Raw genomic sequence first — 20,866 nt, 5'->3', positions numbered from 1 at the left:
TTAATAGTAACCGAAACTCTAAAAAACAGCATTTTGATACCAATCGACATTTCAAAAGAATTGGAGTTTTATGCTGATTTCAAATATATAAGTTTCATCAAGTTTAATCTGACCATCAAAGGTTACGAGCCTGAGAAAATTCACCTGATTTCTGAAAAAAGGGGAAAAATCCCCTAAAAGTCATAGAGTCTTAATGAAAATCACACCATCAAATTCAGCGGATCAGAAAACCCTATTACAGACGTTTCAAGTGCATATCTGAAAAAATGTCGAATTTTCTATTTTTTGCCAGAAGAACGATCACGGATGCGTGTTTATTTTTTTTTTTTTTTTTGAGGGGTGATCGTATCGACCCAGTGGCCCTAGAATATCGTAAGAGGGCTCATTCGAACGGAAATTAAAAGTTCTGGTGCCTCTTTTAAGTGACCAAAAAAATTGGAGGGCAACTAGGCCCCCTTCCACGCCCTTTTTTTCTCAAAATCGTCCGATCAAAATTTTGAGATAGCCATTTTGTTCGGCATAGTTGAAAGGCCGAATAACTATGTCTTTAGGGATATCTTGACCCTCCAACAGCCCCTGGGGAAAGGTCTTTAAGTTGCAAAGTTTGCCCATTGTTTACGTATAGTATTAGTTATTGGGAAGTATGCATAAGATAAAATAAAAAATCGCAAAGATTTTTCTTCCTTTCTTCGCGATTTTTTGTTTTATCATGATTAGCCAGCGTGGTCTCAGAAATTATTTAGTATGCATAATGGGGGGAGGTGGGGGGGGGTATTTTCTGATGGTGTGATTTACCACGGGGATAATTTTTCATTGGGAGGGAAGTTTCCGGAAAGTGGACTTTTAAGGGGATATCCTGCACTGGTGAATTTGTCAGAACCTAAGTACGATGTACGTTATATATCTTGCTTTCGCTTCGCTGACCCAATTTTACGCGTGGAGATGATAGGGGTAACGGCCCAGCGTATATTTTACACCAGAATTGAATTGTCTAGAGAACAAATCCTTAGGGAAGTCCGCGAATTAGGCACATTTCCTGGAATTATTTAAAAAACGATCAGAAATTAAGTAAAAACAAGTTTTTTTCAACTGAGAGTAAGAAGCAGCATTAAAACTTAAAACGAACAGAAATTATTCCGTATAAGAGGGGGGTTACTCCTTTCACCTTCTAATAAGTTCTATTTATATATGGGATATCCTGTTCAAAAAGGAAAAACACGTGGAGTTCACTCGAAATATCGTTATTTGGTTTATCTATTACCCTAAGGTCTTTCAAAATACGGATTCTTTTCAAGGTATCTTGATAGAATTCTCTGCTCCTGTCCAATACAAAAACTATAACAAAATATTAGAATTCTAAAGGGATAATATTTTCTCTGTAAATCAGTGCATAAAAAAAAAGTATAAACCAGTTCCAAAGAGTCTTTGACAAGTAAACGCGATGTTGATACGCTACATCCAGGCATACAAGCTTAACCGAATAAACTTACACTTTATCATGCTGCAATAGAAAACAATAAATTTCTTTTCATACTCCATCTAATATTTTTGGTCCTTGTTAATATTTTATAGTAATATTCATTCATATTTAATATTCATTAGTATTCTCGTTTGATATTCATATTTTAAATATTTTTTAATGTTGGTATACTTAAGCTTGAATATATAACAATTTTGTAGAATACAATTTAAAAGTTTGAATTTAGTTAGTTAAATACCTTGCATTTTACGCTAAAGTTTGAATTTTGTCCCAATTCTTTAATAATGACTCCTGAAACACAAGGCCCGTTTAATTAGAACAATAAGAAGCTATATTTTGAAGTACTAAAAAGCTTTAGCGTAAAGAGCGAGGCGTTTTGGAGGAGTAACCCCCCTCTTATACGTAATAATTTCTGTTCGTGTTAAGTTTTAATGTTGCTTCTTACTTTCAGTTGAAAAAACTTGTTTTTTTTATTTAATAAGCAGTAAGAAATCTATTTCTTTTCAAAAGAACCGTAGAAATCCAATTGGATTAGACAAATTATTTTAAATTACTATTGAAAATTTAAAACGAACAGCAATTATACAGAATGTGGGTGGGGCTGCTACCGCTATAAGCCACTCCCACTATTTACACTACGGTTTAATTAGTGCCTTCCTCAAATCATTTTAAATGATAACAAATAAATTTTTGCAAGCATTTTATTGACCCATTTCCTTTCAAAACAGTTCTATCTGAAATGACCAATTGAACTGAGCAACCATTGAAATGAGAAAGCCAATTCTAGTAAATAAGCCCTTTCATTCTCAAAACATTGTCATAACAAATTCATGCTTTTTATCATACTGCTCTATTATTAGGGTATTCATACTTGAAGCATTGACAAACAACTCTCATTTTAGCTTAAAAAGTGCAGAGTCCTGGGAGGCGGCAGTACTTGCCATATATAGAATTATCATCGTTTCCTATTAAATATTAAAAAAACATAACAAGTTTGTTTTTCATCTGAAAGTAAGGAACAGCCTTAAAATTTAAAACGGAGAGAAATTATTTCGTATTTGAGGGGGCTGCCTCCTCCTAAATCCCTTGCTCTTCACGCTAGTTTTTTAATATTTTCAATTAAACTTTTTAACTCTAAACTTTTGTGAGTCAGGAGCCGTTCTTAAAGAATTGGAAAGAAAAGTCAAATTTCAGCGTAAAGAGCGAGAAATTGACGAGAGAGCAGTCCCCCTACTATACAGAGTGATTTCTGTTAGTTTTAAGATTTAAAGTTGCTCCTTACTTTCAGTTGAGAAAACTTATTTTTTGAATTTAATTTTTGATCATTTTTCAAATAATTCCAGCAAAATCGCCTCCCTCTACATGGAAAATTCCCCCTGCAAAAGTTCCTGCCGCGTCAAGTCCCCTGGAAACTCTCCCCGCGGTAAAATTTACTGCGGAGAATTCCACCTGGAAAATTCTCCTTGGCCTACTTTCATTTGAACAAAAGACCTATTTAAATACTGTTTTTTATTTATAATTGTTGTTTGTTCTGATCGTTTTTAAACCATCCCGGAAATCATCTCTCGTGGGAAATTATCCCGAAAATCCCGCCCCAAATGGAAAGTTTCTAAGGCAGAAAATTCCCTCATGGAGAATTTCTCCCGCGGAGTATCCCTCCCCCCCCCCCGTCAAAAAATCTCCCAGACAATTCCATCCCGCTGAAAATTTCCCCAGGACTATTTCCCGGAAAATCTCCACATGTAAAATTAAGTCGCCAAAGGGAAATCAAAACAAATAAAAATAATTTATTCGTATAGGAATTCTGGCAAATTCCTCTCGTGTAAAATTTTCCCTGAAACAGCCCCAAAAACTTCCCTCCCTGCGTAAAATTCTTCCAGCGGAAAATTCCCCCTGCAGAAATCACCCCCTCCCCCTTGAAAAATGTCTGCATAAACCCCAATGACAGATACTATACGTAAACAATGGGCAAATTTCACAACTAAGAGTCCTTACCCCAGAGACGGTGGGGGGTCATGTCATCCCCAGAAGCATAGTTATTGGACCTTTCAACTATGCTGAGCAAAATGGCTATCTCAAAATTTTCATCGGATAACTTTGGGGAAAAAGGGTCGTGGGAGGGAGATTAGTTGCCCTCCAGCCTTTTGAAAATTAAAAAGGACACTATAACTTTTATTTGCTTTTGTAGGAGCCGTCTCTCGATCTTTTAGGACTATTGGGTAGATATGATCACTCCTAGAAAAAACGAAAAATAAACAAAAACAAAAGCAAACAAATAAACACGCATCCGTTATCTTCCGTCTGAAAAAAACAACACATTCTTGTAGATGAGAGCTTGAATCCACTACAGTAGGGTTCTCTGATACGCTGAATCTGGTGGTGCTATTTCTTGACTTCTTGAGGGTGTATCTCCCTTTTTGAGACTCCCGCAAATTTTCTCTTAGCTTTTGATGGATAACCTTAACTTTAATGATTTTTTTTTACATTTGGAATAAGGATAGAAAGCCAATTCTTTTGGTATATTTATTATTAATCAAAATTCCGTTTTTTAGAGTTTCGGTTACTACTGGGCCGAGTCACTCCTTATTTTCAGTTTGTTACCACGAACCGTTTGACAATACTGTTACATAATTTCATGGAGAAACACTTTTCCGTGTTATATTTTAATATCTTATTCACGGTTATTATAAATATGAGGGGGAGTTGACTCCCTGCTTTTAAACTAAGTTTCACTCATCTTCAACAATCCTTCCACAGTGAACTATGTGTATTTACTTTACACAATATAATAGGGTTTCAAATATGAGAGAGGCTGTCATAGTCCTTAAACTCCCACTTTTTTCCTTGGGGTCAAATTTTATCCATTACTTAAAAAAACAATAAAAACTGACGTTTCTCATTAGAAACTTCCGCTTCCACAACAAGATGGATTCTGCTACCCACTCCCTCCTCCCTCACTTACCCACGGTGGTCCTTTTAAACACTTAACAATAAAACAGTCTCTAATTAAGGGAGGGGAGCTACGGGTTAAATACCCCCCCCCCTTGTCGATCTGAACGGCCTTTCATTGGCAGTTTGAAAACTTGGACTTAACAATATTCTTTTGGGGGTTTTAAGTACCCCCTATCCAGTTTGTTTTTATACAAACCTGATGAGTAGCTTCTTTACTAATATTTTAACAAAATATTTGAAGTAAGATATGGGTTCTAGTATTGTTGTTATCAAACAAAATACATTTTAAATCCAGTTTTGATTAATTATGATAAACTTAAACATAAAAACGTCACAAACAATTTAATCCTTTCCAACTGGTAGTGAGAAACAAAAAATGCTATCCGTTTCAAAACAGAAATATTAGAAAGGATTCAGCCTTTACAACACGATAAAAATAAAAAACTTCAAATAAAGATATTTCAAGTAGGTACTTTTTCTTTTCTTTGATACTTAAGAAAGTCTTTTAATCTTGACTTGAGATCTAAGAAAAGAAATTTTCTTTTCATTCTTCTTTCCAAATGAAAACCAAAAAAGAGGGCAAATATATTTTATAATCCAAAGAGGTAGCAAACACACAGAGAATTAAGCGGTTTTTGCTGTCAGCAAAATCAGGAAATAACGACCCATTCGGGAAGGATAGAACATTGAACCAATTTGGAAGAGCACAGTAAATTTCAAAAGGAAAGAAAGAGGCTAATTTTTAAACAGAGGGAAAGGATCACAGAAAGTTTGGGCAGAAAGGTTACAAGATAGTAAGAAATAGTATTTAACAAAGCTTTCATATTATTAGATTCTAAAAATAAGTAAAAATAGAGGAGAGGAGGGTAATATGAAGTTGTCAGGAGGTAAGGAATTCTGGCAATTTTTGGAGCTGATATCGTATGATAATATCATAAACACTTCAAGAAGACCTCCCAAAATACTGTGTAATAAGAGTTAACTACTCAGAGTTGAATTTAGAGTTGTAGTACCACTGGTAACAGAACAAAGTCTGTATTGTGACTGGCAAAGAGTTTTTGTATGAAGTTAGTTTTTATACACAGAGGGAAGAATCAGAGAAGCTTTGGGCAAAAAGATTGCATGGCAAGAAAAGGTAGTATTTGCCGAAGTCTTTATATTACTAGAGTCTAAATAAGGTAAGTAAAAATAGAGGAGCGGAGGGTGTTATGGAATAGCCAGGAAATAAGGAATACTAGGTTTTCGGATCTTTTGTTGCTGCTTTCATGTTGCGAAACCATGAACTCCTCAAAAACACCTTTCAAAATACTTCTTGTCGATAGTTGACAGTTCATTCTTGTCATATCACCCGCTACAGAAACCACTGCGTTGTGAATGTCAAAAGTTTCTGCAGGTATGTTAGTTTTTATGCAAAGGGGGGAGCATCACAGAAGCTTTGGTCATAATGATTGTATGGTAGTTAAAGGTGATTTTTACCAAAAATTTTATATTAATACGCACCAAAGGTGAGTAAACATACAAAGGAGGAGGGTGGTGTGGAATAGTAAGAATATATTGAATATCAGGTTCCGACTCTGTTTGGTGCTGTCATATGATAATACCATAACCTCCCCAAGAAGACTCTCAAAATAGTGTGTAGCAAGAATTGGTTGCTTATCGTCGTAATAGCACTCGCTGAAGAACAAAGTCTGCGTTGTGAATTTTGATAGTTTTTTTTTCAGGTAGGTTAGCTTTTATGTAAAGGGGGAACCTTTACATAATTTTTTTAAAGCTTTAATACTACTGCACACCAAAGTTGACCAAACGCAGACAAGATGTTATGGAATAGTCTGGAGATGTGGAACATCAGGACTTGTGAAACATCTGTTAAGGAATAGTCTGGAGATGTGGAACATCAGGACTTGTTGTACCGGGAGTAAAACACGATATATTTGAAATACCAAAATAAAGTTCCTTCTTTAATTCGGACTCCTATAATTAAGCTAAATCTAGTTTCAAAGAGGAAAATGTCCTTAATCAGCAAAGAAAAGAAACTGCAGTCTTTGGATTTCGCTAAGACAGTGAGCAATCAGAAAAGTGCTACGCACAATATTTTTAAGGAAGTTTAAACGATAAGAACCGTGTGAACGCCTAAATCATCAAAAATATTTAAGACGTATTATTGGACGAGGGTTCGCGTCCTTGGGCCACGTAAGCCAATGGCAGGCAGTCCCTAAAGCGCAGGACGAAAGAACTGCGTTTGGGAGTGGGGTAAATGTGCATTTTTAATTTCAATCTCTATCCAGATTTGAAGCGATTAGTACCTTAGAACTAGAGAGATTCTGACGAATTTAATGTATTTTGGTCACCGTTATTGTCATAGAAGTGAATTGTTCCTGTGCGACCAAGCATGTAAGTTCAATAAATCTATTGTCTTTTTATATGTGTTTGTTTCTCTTATATGTCTGAGTCTAGTCCGATAATAGGTAACTAGTTCGCCAGTCTCCATGGTAAATGCTCCCAAAGGAACCTGATCTCCAGATGGGTCAAGAAAGAAGAAGACACATTTGTGTGTCTACATGTTCAATTTTCTCTCATTAATTGAGGGCGGTGCGAGCCTAGTTGACACAATCTCCAGTGCTATAAGTGGCGCTATAGGAGAAATCTCTATCGCCACGAGCAAATCTTTTCTATTACCGCAAACAAACCTTCAATGGTACAAATGGCGCGGTCGGAAATTGGAGGAAAACTGCGAAAGGCATAAAATATTTTCGAACGTTCTAAGTATTTATACGAAAGACAATAGGAGCGACTGGGATAAATTCTTACCTTATTTAACCAACTTAATCAACACTGCTTATTCCGAAACAACCAAAGAAAATCCATTTTATTTACTTTTTGGTCGATATTTTAGAATCCCGTATTATGATATTATTGAATCTCGGCTATATTATAACGACTCAGAAGATTATAAACAAGAATTCATTAATAGAATGAGGAAAACTTATAAAACAGTTAGGTAAGAATTGGAAAAATGTAAAATAAACCAAGAGCTAAGAAACCAACCCAGAGTCAAGGGGAATATAGATTTCAATGTAGGAAACTTCGTTTACCTAAAGAACGAGGCAAAAACAGAAGGAAAAAAACTTTCAAAAAAATATTCTGGGCCGTACAGAATAGTCAAAAAGTACGATAATGAATATACCTTTAAAATGGAGAACCCCGATAGTGGAAAAACTTACAAGGCGCATGTTAGCCGAATAAAAAGAGCAAAATTTCCAGAGAGATGGGTATCCCATCCCTCTTCGACTGATTCGTCAGATTCGAAAAATGAGCCCCCTAGGTCAAGACTGGCAGAGCTAAAACCCTTTAATTTTAAACAAGATTATTTTGAAAATGACAGTGATGGACAAAACTTTGAAGAATTTTTAGCAATGGAAAATCTAGTTGTTCCTGAGAAAAATCCCTAATACCAGGATTTTTTCCTGAAATTAAAACACCAAAAAGTCCAAAAAGTTATTCATCGGCGAGTGTGGGAGATTTAGATTATACAATATCTCCAAAAACCCAATTTTTCCCCGATAGAATCTCGACCCCATGTCCCCCCAAAAGATTTCCAGACGATATGGTTTCCCCTGCAACACCAATAGAAAGGCCCCTGTCTTTACAGAAAGAATTAAACAGAGCTGTAGAAACCCCCGGTATTACTGTAAAGAAAACTCCTCCCAAAGATTTAACTAAAACAAACCTGCGAGAAGCTATGGATTTAATAAATTTTCCCATAAAAACCAGTCAAAGTACATGGCCCAGGACTAAAACTCCAACGGATGACCAGCAACGTCGATATCATGATATAACTGTGTCCAAGGTCAAACCTAAACACGACTGGACGTGGACTTCACGGAGGGAATCCATATTGCAAAGAATGCCCCATCCCCCTGAAGACATGGCCTTCAAACACTGGAGGAACCCCGCAAAAACTATTGATTCCTCCCAAAGCTCTCAAGAATCTTTCAAATCCCCCGAGATGAGAACTCAAGGTGAAGACTTAGAGAATAAATCTTCTACTTCCAGGGGAGCAGAAATTTACGAAGGACTGGCAGGTGGTACTACAAAAAGTGCCACCTCTAAAAGTTCCAATCCAGATTCGTCAGCAACCAGTTCTGAAGAGTCTGATGGTAAATCAGACCAAATAGTAGCTAAAGAAATAGGAAAATCTAAGCCGACCTCAGCAGCTGCACAAGGTAAACAAACTAAATTAAAAGGCCAAGAATTTTTTAAAAAAAAATACAAAAAATTTGACCTTATTTCGCTAGACAAACCCAAAAATAAAAAACCACAACAAACAGAGGACAAAATCACGACACAGTCAGGTAGAACGGTTAAAAAACCTGACAGATGGAAATATCCCTAATTAACGTAAAGACAAATTTCAAAGATAATAAATTTAACACCATAATAAATTTAACAGTGTGCATTTAGAGTTAACCAAGTAAGGATTTGATTAAGTTTTGGATGTCTTATTTTTGTTAGTGTTATTTCTATGCCCTTTCAAAGGATAATAGAAAGGTTGGAACAGAAAATAACCAAAGGTAGGAAGCTCGTGGTCGACTGAGAACGACAAGTGGTGTTGGACCACGTCATGTGGGAAGCCTGGGGTGTAACCAAAGGCCAATGTTTGTTTTTTGTAATTTTTTTTTAAACGACCGTAGGAAGGGATATTTCTCAGTCCTTCAAGTGTAAGAAATTAGTATTTTTATGCCAATCAGGGCCAGTCAAAACAATACTTAAAGGTTGAATAGAAACTTCTGTGAGCTAGTTAAGTTTTCGTTTTTTGGATCAGAATGCTTTGAAAGAGAAACAGAGAGTTTACTTTCTTATAGCTCCAAGAGAAAAAAAAAACTTTTTAATTTCCTTATATAATATCTATGACGTATGCTGTCCTACAGCTGTGTTAACCATTACTTTCAAAGAGAAACAAAGGCATTAATGTCTTTAGCTCCTTGGCGAAAAATTTAATTTCATTAGTTTATATCTATGACGTATACAACAACAGAGAGATCACTGTTGTATAGTTCTGTGACAAAAAAATGTTCTTTAATTTCATTGGTTTATCTATGACATATCTTGTGCTCTAATTTGTGTGATATATTTTCGCAAGTCAGTCACGTTATATCTTACCTATACTGACTCCGGTCCCCTCGAATTTTCTATGAAAAATCGACCCAGGTCCAAACAAAGATTGATTTCATCAAAAAAAAAAAAAATTTTTACTAATCGTTTAATTTCTACCAATAAGAAGACTGCAAGGTGATGACGGTGATATCTTTACTATTGGTTTTATATATGGATTAATTCGAGGCAACATCTCCTCTATACAACTAGCATAATATTTTTCTAAGATGTATAATCCCTCCTTAAATTGCCTTCCACGTGAAGATTTGAAAAAAAAAAATAAAAATATGAAGAAAATTAATCAAAATAAAATAAAATATGCCTAACTTTACTTAAAAATTAGATAATCTGACACTATTCATAGCTAGAGCTTGATCTGAATCGTGTTTTGCTCTATTTTTAGGTTTTTAATGTTTAGTCATCCTTTTTACTTGCCGTTTTGTTCGTTTTTCTTGCTTAAAATATCAGTCAAATTCTTATTTAATTATTCTAATAATCAATTCGTACTCAATTTTTTACTTTAATTATTTATTAAAATACAATTTCTCAATAAGTTATTAATTAAAATTTAATTATCTCAATAAACTATTTAGAACCTGATAATTTATTTAAGTTAGACTAAGGTTTATGTTTAACTTGAAAAGACTGTGCTTCATTTAGCGAAAAACGTTTATTTTTGTAAAAAAAATTCTCCTGTTTCCCCCTTTTTTAGTTTATGCGAAATTTATTTGAGCAACATGTATATTAAATTATCCAATTCTGATATAGCGAATACTAAAGAAATTTCCTCTTGAAACCTATATTTCTTCACCCCCATTATACCCGTACAAATCTCAGCCAGTTTTCAGTATATTTTGATAGAGCGAATTTGTTTTTACTAGCTGAAGTAAACACGACTAATTCGGAGCGTAGGGTATTTTAAAAAGAAGTTTAGTTTTTAAACTATGAAATTCAGTAGGCTATACCCTTATATCTGGCAGCTTTATAAAATCAAAAAAAAACTACCAGTACAGAAGCGTCTAATTATATGAAATATTTTATATTAGTGCAGATTATAATTATTTTAGGCCTACACATTGCTCATTCATGTGTTTCTTACTCGAGTAATATATGTACCAATAGCCAACTATTGGTAACTATAACCAAACAAACTATTGGTACGTTTATATGTAGAATTTCACGGCGGATGTGAAATTATATCCCAATAATAATATGGAAAATTTTAAAACCATTTAATCAGTTAAGATATATGGATTGAAACCCTGTGTATGTCCAATGGCGACTAAGTAAAACCCACCAGGAATTCCCCATTAATGTGAAGGCGTTTTTCGCTTAAAGGATTCTAGTAAGATTTTAATATATCATTTTTATTTATTTAGTGCTGAAGGATTTGCTCAGACAATAGCATTCTAAAAAGATATTGATGTCAATTCTCCGTTATGCTTATATTCTTTGCCAAGCATTAACTGGAATCTACGGAGGCAAGCTTTGAAATCCTGCATCTAATGACCTTATTGAAAAAGCGAATAGGAGGCACCAATGTTGACTTGCAATTACGGAAAAATCCTGAGACTAAGAACCTCTGCATTTCAGCCGTTAAACCCGGAACCACATGAAAACGTCTAAGCCAAGAAATAGGGAAGACATCAGAAAACTAGTGTGTCTAGAGGTCTCCACTAGTCCTTTTTATGTCTTGGCCCTCCATCTTAGTATTTTTTGTGTAAAACTGTGCGGCGTTGAGGCTGCAACATTTGTTCTTTATCTGGCAAGGTCTTGCGTGAACTTCGCAAGCATGAAAAATATCGTATATTTATACATCAATATTAAGCATTTATGGTAAAGTTTGGGCATTGAATATCGATAGTTTCATTCTCAAAACAAATTTGAAGAAATTTATGTTTTAGATTTTCATTGTGAGTACCAATATTAATGTATTTATTTAATTCTGTCTCATATCTAAGAAATTATAACCCAATTAATTCGTGAATTATGGTATGTGTATTTACTTAAAAGAACATGTGATTCTGCCGCGTTGTTTTTATTGCAGGAAAGTAAATGGACACTTTGGTCATTGAGTATTACAATAAGCTACCCAGTACAGATACGACCCAGTAGCATCTATTTTCATCATATCTCAACCAGCGAAGAGTACTCACCATAACTTCAGGCAAATTCCATCCCAGCTTCGTCTACGAAAACAATAGTTACCTTCGATCGTCGTTTCTTCGACTATGAACCATATGATGTATCATGTAACACTATATTTGAACCTCAGTATCAAGTGCTTTAACGAACTATATAATCACATAAATGCCAAGAACCCCATCGATCAGTACAAGACAACAATATTTGACGATATCTGAAGTTAAATAATATTCAAATTTGAAGAGATTCGAAGACGAAATTAAAGACAATTTGAAGTTTAATTCTGAGAACTCAATCGATCATCACATGATAAACAATATTTGAAGTTAAAAGATACTTAAAGACATTTGAAGATATTTGAAGACAAAATTAAAGACAATTTGAAGTTTAATTCTGAGAACTCCATCGACCAGCACACGATATACAATATTTGAAGTTAAATGACACTTAAAGACATTTGAAGATATTTGAAGCAGAAAGTAAAGACAATTTGAACTATAACTATGAAAACACCATCGAGCAGTACAAGATAAACGATATTTAACGATATTTGAAGTTAGATGATAGTTGGAGAGGTTCGAAGTTGAATTTAAAGACAATATATTAAGAGAGTCACTAGAATATGACGACAACCCGTTTAAAAAGGCACTAATGAACAATTTTACGCGAGAATACATTCTCTATGTGCCTCAAAAATCCTAAAAATGATATGCTGAGAAGAAAAACACCAACTCCTGTAGTGGGAAGAATCATTTCCCAGTTGACTATTAGAACGGTATTTAACGGTCATTTCCCAGTTGACTATTAGGGAAAACTTACCGTGTAAAGACAACTAGACTCAAACTGTTCCATGAAGAAACCATAACGTAAGTGCTTCGAAATTTTTGCCACGACAAAAGGAGTGAAGGACAGTAAATTACAACAGAAGGGTGTAGTACACTAAGGACACGAAAGGTGATGAATAGATGTGAAGCTACATGTGTTACTTCCTAACAGCTTTGACAATGCAAAAATCTAAATAGTGAAAGTGTTTTAATGTCATCTGTGAATATGTTGAACCAAATATTTTTTGTTATAAATCATTCATGTATGTACCACAAGTAGAATTAGGTGTAATATTATTATGTTATTCATTTAACGTTGTTTATATAGTATTTAGTACTTAATATATAAAGAAAAATCAAAAAAAAGAGAACTCACTTAAAATTATACTTGTCCAAACCTTATATTAAAAGTAAAATTAATATTTTTTTTATATATAAAAAAAAAAAAAAAAATCTTTAGTATAGTAGCTGACCTAGAAACAAAAATAATCTTAGTCCGGTAGATTAATTTTAGATAGGGATGTAGAATAAAATAAGAAAAAACAATTGAAAAATTTTAAAACTCCTGATGGGCAGTAACTAATGACGGGGCGTCATTATTTCATGGGAAGGGTGATATGTACCGGGAGTAAAACACGATATATTTGAAATACCAAAATAAAGTTCCTTCTTTAATTCGGACTCTATAATTAAGCTAAATCTAGTTTCAAAGATGAAAATGTCCTTAATCAGCAAAGAAAAGAAATTGCAGTCTTTGGATTTCGCTAAGACAGTGAGCAATAAGAAAAGTGCTACGCACAATATTTTTAAGGACGTTTAAACGATAAGAACAGTGTGAACGCCTAAATCATCAAAACTAATTAAGACGGATTACTGGACGAGGGTTCGCGTCATTGGGCCACGTAAGCCAATGGCAGGCAGTCCCTAAAGCGCAGGACGAAAGAACTGCGTTTGGGAGTGGGGTAAATGTGCCTTTTTAATTTTAATCTCTATCCAGATTTGAAGCGATTAGTACCTTAGAACTAGAGAGATTCAGACGAATTTATTGTATTTTGGTCACCGTTATTGTCATAGAAGTGAATTGTTCCTGTGCGACCAAGCATGTAAGTTAAATAAATCTATTGTCTTTTTACACGTGTTTGTTTCTCTTATATGTCTGAGTCTAGTCCGATAATAGGTAACTAGTTCGCCAGTCTCCAAGGTAAATGCTCCCAAAGGAACCTGATCTCCAGATAGCTCAAGAAAGAAGAAGCCATATTTGTATGTCTACATATTCAATTTTCTCTCATTAATTGAGAGCGGCGCTAGCCTAGTTGACACAATCTCCAGCGCTATAAGTGGCGCTATAGGAGAAATCTCTATCGCCACGAGCAAATCTTTTCTATTACCGCAAATAATCCTTCAATGGTACATTGTGAAACATCTGTTATGGAATAGTCTCGAGATGTGGAACACTAGGACTTGTGAAACATCTGTTGCGGAATAGTTTGGAGATGTGGAACATCAGGACTTGTGAAACATCTGTTATGGAATAGTCTCGAAATGTGGAACATCAGGACTTGTGAAACATCTGTTATAGAATAGTGTGGAGATTATGGAACATCAGGACTTGTGAAACATCTGTTATGGAATAGTCTAGAGACGTGGAACATCAGGACTTGTGAAACATCTGCTATGGAATAGTCTGGAGATGTGGAACATCAGGACTTGTGAAACATCTGTTATAGAATAGTCTGGAGATGTGGAACATCAGAATTCCGATTCTGCTTGACGCGCTCTCATGTGATGATACTATAAACTCCTCGTTAAAACTCCCAAAATACTGTATAGCGAGAGTTAACTACTTATCCTGGTCTCACTACTACAGAACAAAGTTTGTGTTGTGATTGCCATCAGTTTTTGAAGGTAAGTTAGTTTTTTTACAATGGGGGAAGTATCCAAAAAGCTTTGTACAAAAAGATTTACATGACAGTAAAAGGTCATATTTATCATAGCTTTTATACTATTATTCACCAAAGATGACTAAGTATAGAGGAGAGGATGTTATGGAACAGTCTGGTCAAATGGAACTTCCGGGTTCAAGCTCTGCTTGGTGCTGCTGACATGCGATAATACCACAAACTCTCCAAGAAGACTCCCAAAACACTGTGCAGCGAGAGTTGACCACTTGTCTTCAGCGTATCACTCACTACAGAAAAAAGTGTGTTGTGAATTTCAAGAGTTTATTTTTCAGATAAGTCAGATTTTACGCAAAGGCAAAGGATCACAGAAACTTCGGGCAAAAAACTTTACTATACAAGATAGCAAAATTTTAACACCAATGTTATGTGAAACAGATGTTTGGTAATATTTAACAAATTTTCTTTTTCTTCTGTCATTAGAATGAAAACTGGCAGAACTTACATTTGTATGTTTGTACGCATCATCAGCTGTGCATTCAGCTTTGGATGTGGGGTTGCTCAGGGCAAAGATAATCGGCCGTTTATTAAAAGACGCCATATCCTGTAAAATTTCGGCAGTAAATGCTCCACCGATTGCAGCAGCACCTATTGAAAAAATGTATATTAACAAAAAAAAAAATATTCACAAGAATGTCCCATTTTGTATTTTTGTACATTTTGTATATTTGTTATATTTGTGCTACTCAGCTGCGTATTTAAATTTAGATGTGTAGTTATTCAGGATAGAGTAGTTATCTTATTGGCCAATTACAATCGCTCACAGTTTGAAATGAGCAGTTTGTATGAAATGCGAATTGCAAGAAAACCAGGGCTTCCAGTCGAAAACTGGTTTCACAAATGAAATCAGCATGCCAAAACTATATGTAGCCGGCTAAATATTTGATGTAAAACAAAAAAAAAGTTGTTTTTATTTTTTATAATCAGTTGTTTATTGAGAGACCCCATGTACTTTTAAAATCTTTTTTAATGTAGAGTATATATGTTTAACTTTTATAGTTTTTTCAGTTTTTATCTTTTTAATTTGATGACGTTTCGGAATGTTTAATATTTTTGACGAAGGAATGATGTACAATTCGATATTTATGTTGTGGCATTGTTTGCCAATTTTTTGGTTGTTGTGCTTGTGTTATGATTTTCTTGCTGATTTATTTTTTTATGGATTCCGAAATTCAAATTTAGGCCTTCGGGGCTTGTGATAGTGATTTTTCGAAATAATATCTTATCTTATATCGTGTAAAATTTCTGCAGTGAAATCTTCATGAATCGCAGCGACATCTCTAAGCAATTTACATTAACAAGACATAAACGTATCGAAAAATGAACTATTTTTAAATAATTATCCAAACCTTGAGATTTATCAGACTTCGATAACATCAGAAACAAAAACCTGTTTGTTTGTTAGTATCTATTTCCTACACACAACACTAATATCTGCAACAAATTTAATATTGTGGTATTTTGGGCATATTGCCAATTTTGTCATTATTATGGCCAATATAATCGCCATTTTGGCATTTGGACAGTCCTAGTGTTTTCTATTTTCGATTGAACTTTTTAGGTTCAACTGTTCAAGATGTTGAATTTTAGTTTATTCTAGAAGGAAAAATTCAAATTCAGCGGGTAAAGCCAATGAACAAGCTAAAAATCAGTTTGAATAAACTAAAAGCTAAAATATCAAAAGCCAAAATCTTTTATGATGGTAGGAAACAGTATATTTCGGAAGTCTTCCAAGACACATCAAAGGGTATGTTCAGCATCTTTGGAAGTGGTAGTTAGCAAAATGAAATTTTCAGAAAAGAAATTAGAGCCTGATATGTCTTGGGAATGTGTTTCCAAGCTCATATCCCTAATCCTTCCCCATTTCTAGGGCTTAATCCTAAGGTTTATTCCAAAAGAAAAAAAAAATTCAAAAAGGGTATGCCAAGTCAACAAATAAGCAAAACATCAGTCCGACTGTAATAGCGGTTTTAGATGGCAATTGAACTAGGTTCTCAATAGGAATTTGTAAATAGAAAAACTTGGACACTGATCAGAATTTTTTTTTCTATACGGCTTAGACCCAGATTCGTTTATTTTTAAAGAAAGAAAAAATACGAGAGCCTGGGAGAGAAACGAATCCATAGAGTGCAGGGGAAAAAATATCTCTAAATCATCAAACATAACATATGAGCACCCTGGTCACAAGAGACACAATATACAGTAGAAAACCAAACAGAACAGAAAATTCTTTCACCCTCCCGCATTCAGATGTCTAGCAAAATATATCAACGGAACTTCTAATGAATACCCATAAATGTAAAATTAAGACCCGAAGGTACAGGGGTACAGTCCTGCTACTGCTACTACAAACGACTCACTGCCTCCCAGGAAGTTCCAATTTGCTTTAAATCCTTTCGTATGACCTCTTCCCACATCATTCAGGGACAAAACTTTCCTTTTGGCTCCAGATGGATAGCCAAGAAGCACAATCTTGGACCTCATTCAGGGACAACCACTTTCCTTTTGGCTCCAGATGGACAACCAAGAAGCACAATCTTGGACATCATTCAGGACAACCACTTTCCTTTTGGATCCAGATGGATAGACAAGAAGCATAATCTTGGACATCATTCAGGGACAACCATTTTCCTTTTGGTTCCAAATGGATAGCCAAGAAGCACAATCTTGGACCTCATTCAGGGACTACCACTTTCCTTTTGGCTCTAGATGGATATCCAAGAATCACAATCTTGAGCCTCATTCAGGGACAACCATTTTCCTTTTGGCTCCAGATAGATAGCCTGAAGCACAATATTGAACAATCTGCCACCATTCACCCGTAAAACATAGCCGAACCGCCTTAACCTTTCTTTCACTATATCCTAAGAAAGTCGGCTCAAACCAGTTTCCGCATAGCTTCTTGTTTAATATCCGGTCAGTTATACAAGCACCTAAAACCATCTTTAAGCAATTCTTCTGCAAAAGAATTAGCAAATCTTCGTCGGCTCTTTGAAGAGCCAAAGTTTAAGAGCCATACCTGATTGCTGTCATTATCGTGACTTCCAGTATCGCAATTTTAGTTCGTAGACTTACCTTCCTATTTTTCCAAATTTATTTCAGCTCTAAAAAACTCCCTGCGCACTGGCTATTTTAATTTTGGCATCTACACTACATCTACCATCTTTACTAATAATTCTGCCTAGGCAAGTGAAGCTATCCACTTCCTTGATTTTTCTCGTTAATTGGCATCATCTGTTCCTCCCATTTAATCCTAGACTAAGCGTCTTAGTCTTCTTAAAATTAGTTTGGAAAATATTTTTGAGCCCCAAACCCTCAAAATCCTAAAATTTATCCATTTCAATAACATTTTTTTGTATCTAGGATACTAAATCTGAATACTAACTCTAGCAGAGTTTTAACATCCCATTTTGATGCTAGTCTTAGGACTCCAGTTATAGAGAAAACTGGAAAGACAAATTTGTTTTCCTCAAAGGTCCTCTCAAAATTTCTAAGTAGCACTATTCTTTTTTGCTTTAATGCAGCTTCAACACTCCCACAGCAGGAAAAAATTGATTCCACGCTTTTTCTTGACTTTAGTAATATTTCAAAAAAAAAATATTTATCACAAACACATTTTTTCTATTCGCATTTGATAGGGCTATAGCATGGTTTTCCACTAGTATATTTTCATTAATTCGAAGCAGAAGTGCCTCTTTTCATTTAGCCTAATGCGGTGTCTATGCTTTCATAACGTAAGTTGAAGCTTCCAACAAAAGATCAAAATAAACCACCAGATCTCGCAAGGTATAAAACTGTCACATTCAGCATTCTTCTTAAATAGAACTGTCGTTTTGTTGGAGGAAAAAGAAAATTAAAACTTTCTTGGGAATAGAGAAAAAGAAAACTTCGATAATGGCTGTAAATAATACTGGGATGATGACAAAGACAAGGAGCGATAATGAAAGAAAGGTGAATAAGACTTAAAATATAGTAAAACTTAATTATCTAAGCGTCAAATGAACTAACATATTCTATATGGACCTGCAAGGTCAACAAGTCCAATGCTGTGTGCTTTAAGACCAATAATTATGTTTATATTTCCTTTTATAGTATTTTCTGAGATACTTGTCAGTTATCCCGACCACACTAAAGTTCTAGATCTAAGTAAAACCGATTTCTCTGTCTGCATTCGAAGACAATTAGCTTAGTCTCAGTGAGATAAACTACTATACAGGTATATTTAAATTAATAACAACAGCTCGAGCGACCCGGCTCAATAGTAACCGAAACTAAAAAACGGAATTTGATACCAGTAGATACATCAAAAGAATTGGATTTTTATCCTGATTTTAAATGTATAAGTTTCATCAAATTTAGTTATACCCATCAAAAGTTACGAGCCTGAATAAATTTGCCTGATTTTCAAAAAAAGGGGGGAAACGCCCCTAAAAGTGATAAAATCTTAATGAAAATCAAACCATCAGATTCAGCGTAACAGAAAACCCTAATGTAGATGTTTCAAGCTCCTATCTGCAAAAATATGGAATTTTGCATTTTTTGCCAGAAGAAAGATCACGGATTGTTTATTTGTTTGTTTGCTCTTTTTTTCCCAGGGGTGATCGTATCGACCAAGTGGCCATAGAATACCGTGAGAGGGCTCATTAGAACGGAAATTAAAAGTTCTAGTGACCTTTTTAAGTGACCAAAATAATAGGAAGAAACTGGGCCCCCTCCCACACTCAGTTTTTCATAAGGTCACCTGATAAAAATTTTGAGATAGTCATTTTATTCAACATTGTCGACAAATCTAATAACTATGTCTTTAAGGATGACTAAATTCCCTAGAGTCACCAGGGTAAGGGCTGCAAGATGTGAACTTTGCCTATTGTTTACATATAGTATAGGTTATTGCGAAGTATAGAGACATTTTCAGGGAGAATTCTTCTGGTGGGGGGGGAGTTTACATGGGAAGATCTTTCTATGGAGGAATTTTTCATGGGGGAAGGGAATTTTCCATGAAGGGGTGCCGGATTCCACAGCATTATTTAAAAAACCGATCAGAAATTAAATTTTAAAAAACAAGCTTTTTCAACTGAAAGCAAGGAGCAAAATTCAACTCAAAACGAACAGAAACTATTACGTATATTAGGGGGTTGGCCCTGTCCTCAATAGCTCGCTCTTTACGCTAAAGTTTTTCTTAGTAGGCCTACTTTCAAAAGAGCTATTTATTCTAATTAACCGGCCTTTGTGATTTTAGCGTAAAGAGACGAGAGAGGAACCCCCTCATATACGTAATAATTTCTGTTTCTCAAACCAAACATAAATTATTCCGTATATGGGTTGCCTCCTCTTCAATACCTTGCTGTTTACGCTATATTTTGACTGTTTGTCCCATTTTTTAAGAACGGCTACTGAAACACAAGGGCCGTATAATTAGAATAGGAAGCCTTATTATAAGTCCTAACAGATATCAAACAGTTCGTGGTAACGGACTATAAAAAACGGAATTTTGATACCAATAGATACATCAAATGAATTAAGATTTTTATGCTGATTTCAAATATATAAGTTTCATCAAGTTTAGTCCTACCCATCAAAAGTTACGTGCCTGAGAAAATTTGCCTCATTTCGAAAAAAGAGAGAAACACCCCCTAAAAGTCATAGAACCTTAATGAAAATCACACCATCAGATTCAGCGCATCAGATAACCATGCTAAACAGGTTTCAAGCTCCTATCTGCAAAAATGTGGAATTTTGTATTTATTGCCAGAAGAAAGATCACGGGTGCGTGTTTATTTGTTTGTTTGTTTGGTTTTATTTTTTCTCAGGGGTGATCGTATTGACCCAGTAGTCCTAGAATATCGTGAGAGGGCTCATTTGAATGGAAATTAAAAGTTCTAGTTCCCTTTTTAAGTGACCAAAAAGATTGTATTAAGGGTAAACTTATAATAATGTAAACCGATTTAATTCAACCCGGATGTGTCATGGCTGCAGGTGCAAAGAGAATAAGGCTCTTGCAGTATTGATGCCCTTAGGGGGGCGCGGTCATGGGATCTGGAATGTCATTATCCAACATGGCTTATGTAAATCAGGGCAGTAGTTGGAAGTAGTTGAAAGAAGAGGGGTTGGTAACTCCAAGGCGCAGTCATGGGGCGTATTAAGGCATTATTAAGGGCGTGGTCACGGCACGTATTAAGGCATCACCAAGTGCACAGTTACGGGACGTATTAAGGCATTACTACTTATGTATACTTATGTTATGACAATTTTTTAATAAATCTTACGTAGAACACTATATTCACCAAATAAACAATTATTGCATCCTCTTCAAGAGCTTTATCTTATCTAATTGTCCATTGTTTATTTAGGTT

General features: G+C 35.0%; 1 protein-coding gene across 3 annotated transcripts in view; it reads right to left on the bottom strand.

Annotated features, from left to right (window-relative positions):
* Nucleotides 1-20,866, bottom strand: part of Men-b (NADP-dependent malic enzyme b, mitochondrial) — a 270,075-nt gene that overhangs the window by 74,913 nt on the left and 174,296 nt on the right. For all 3 annotated transcript variants that reach the window (XM_089103272.1, XM_089103274.1, XM_089103273.1), the window contains exon 9: nt 14,959-15,101. In XM_089103272.1, coding sequence (XP_088959398.1) covers nt 14,959-15,101 — 143 coding nt within the window. The remainder of the gene's footprint in view (nt 1-14,958; nt 15,102-20,866) is intronic.

The sequence above is a fragment of the Artemia sp. Qi Xiang Cuo genome, chromosome 2 (assembly GCF_049724085.1).
Source record: "Artemia sp. Qi Xiang Cuo chromosome 2, ASM4972408v1, whole genome shotgun sequence".
Taxonomy (NCBI): Eukaryota; Metazoa; Arthropoda; class Branchiopoda; order Anostraca; family Artemiidae; genus Artemia; species Artemia sp. Qi Xiang Cuo.
The sequence above is the reverse complement of the archived record's forward strand: the minus strand, read 5'-3'. Positions and strand labels throughout refer to the sequence as shown.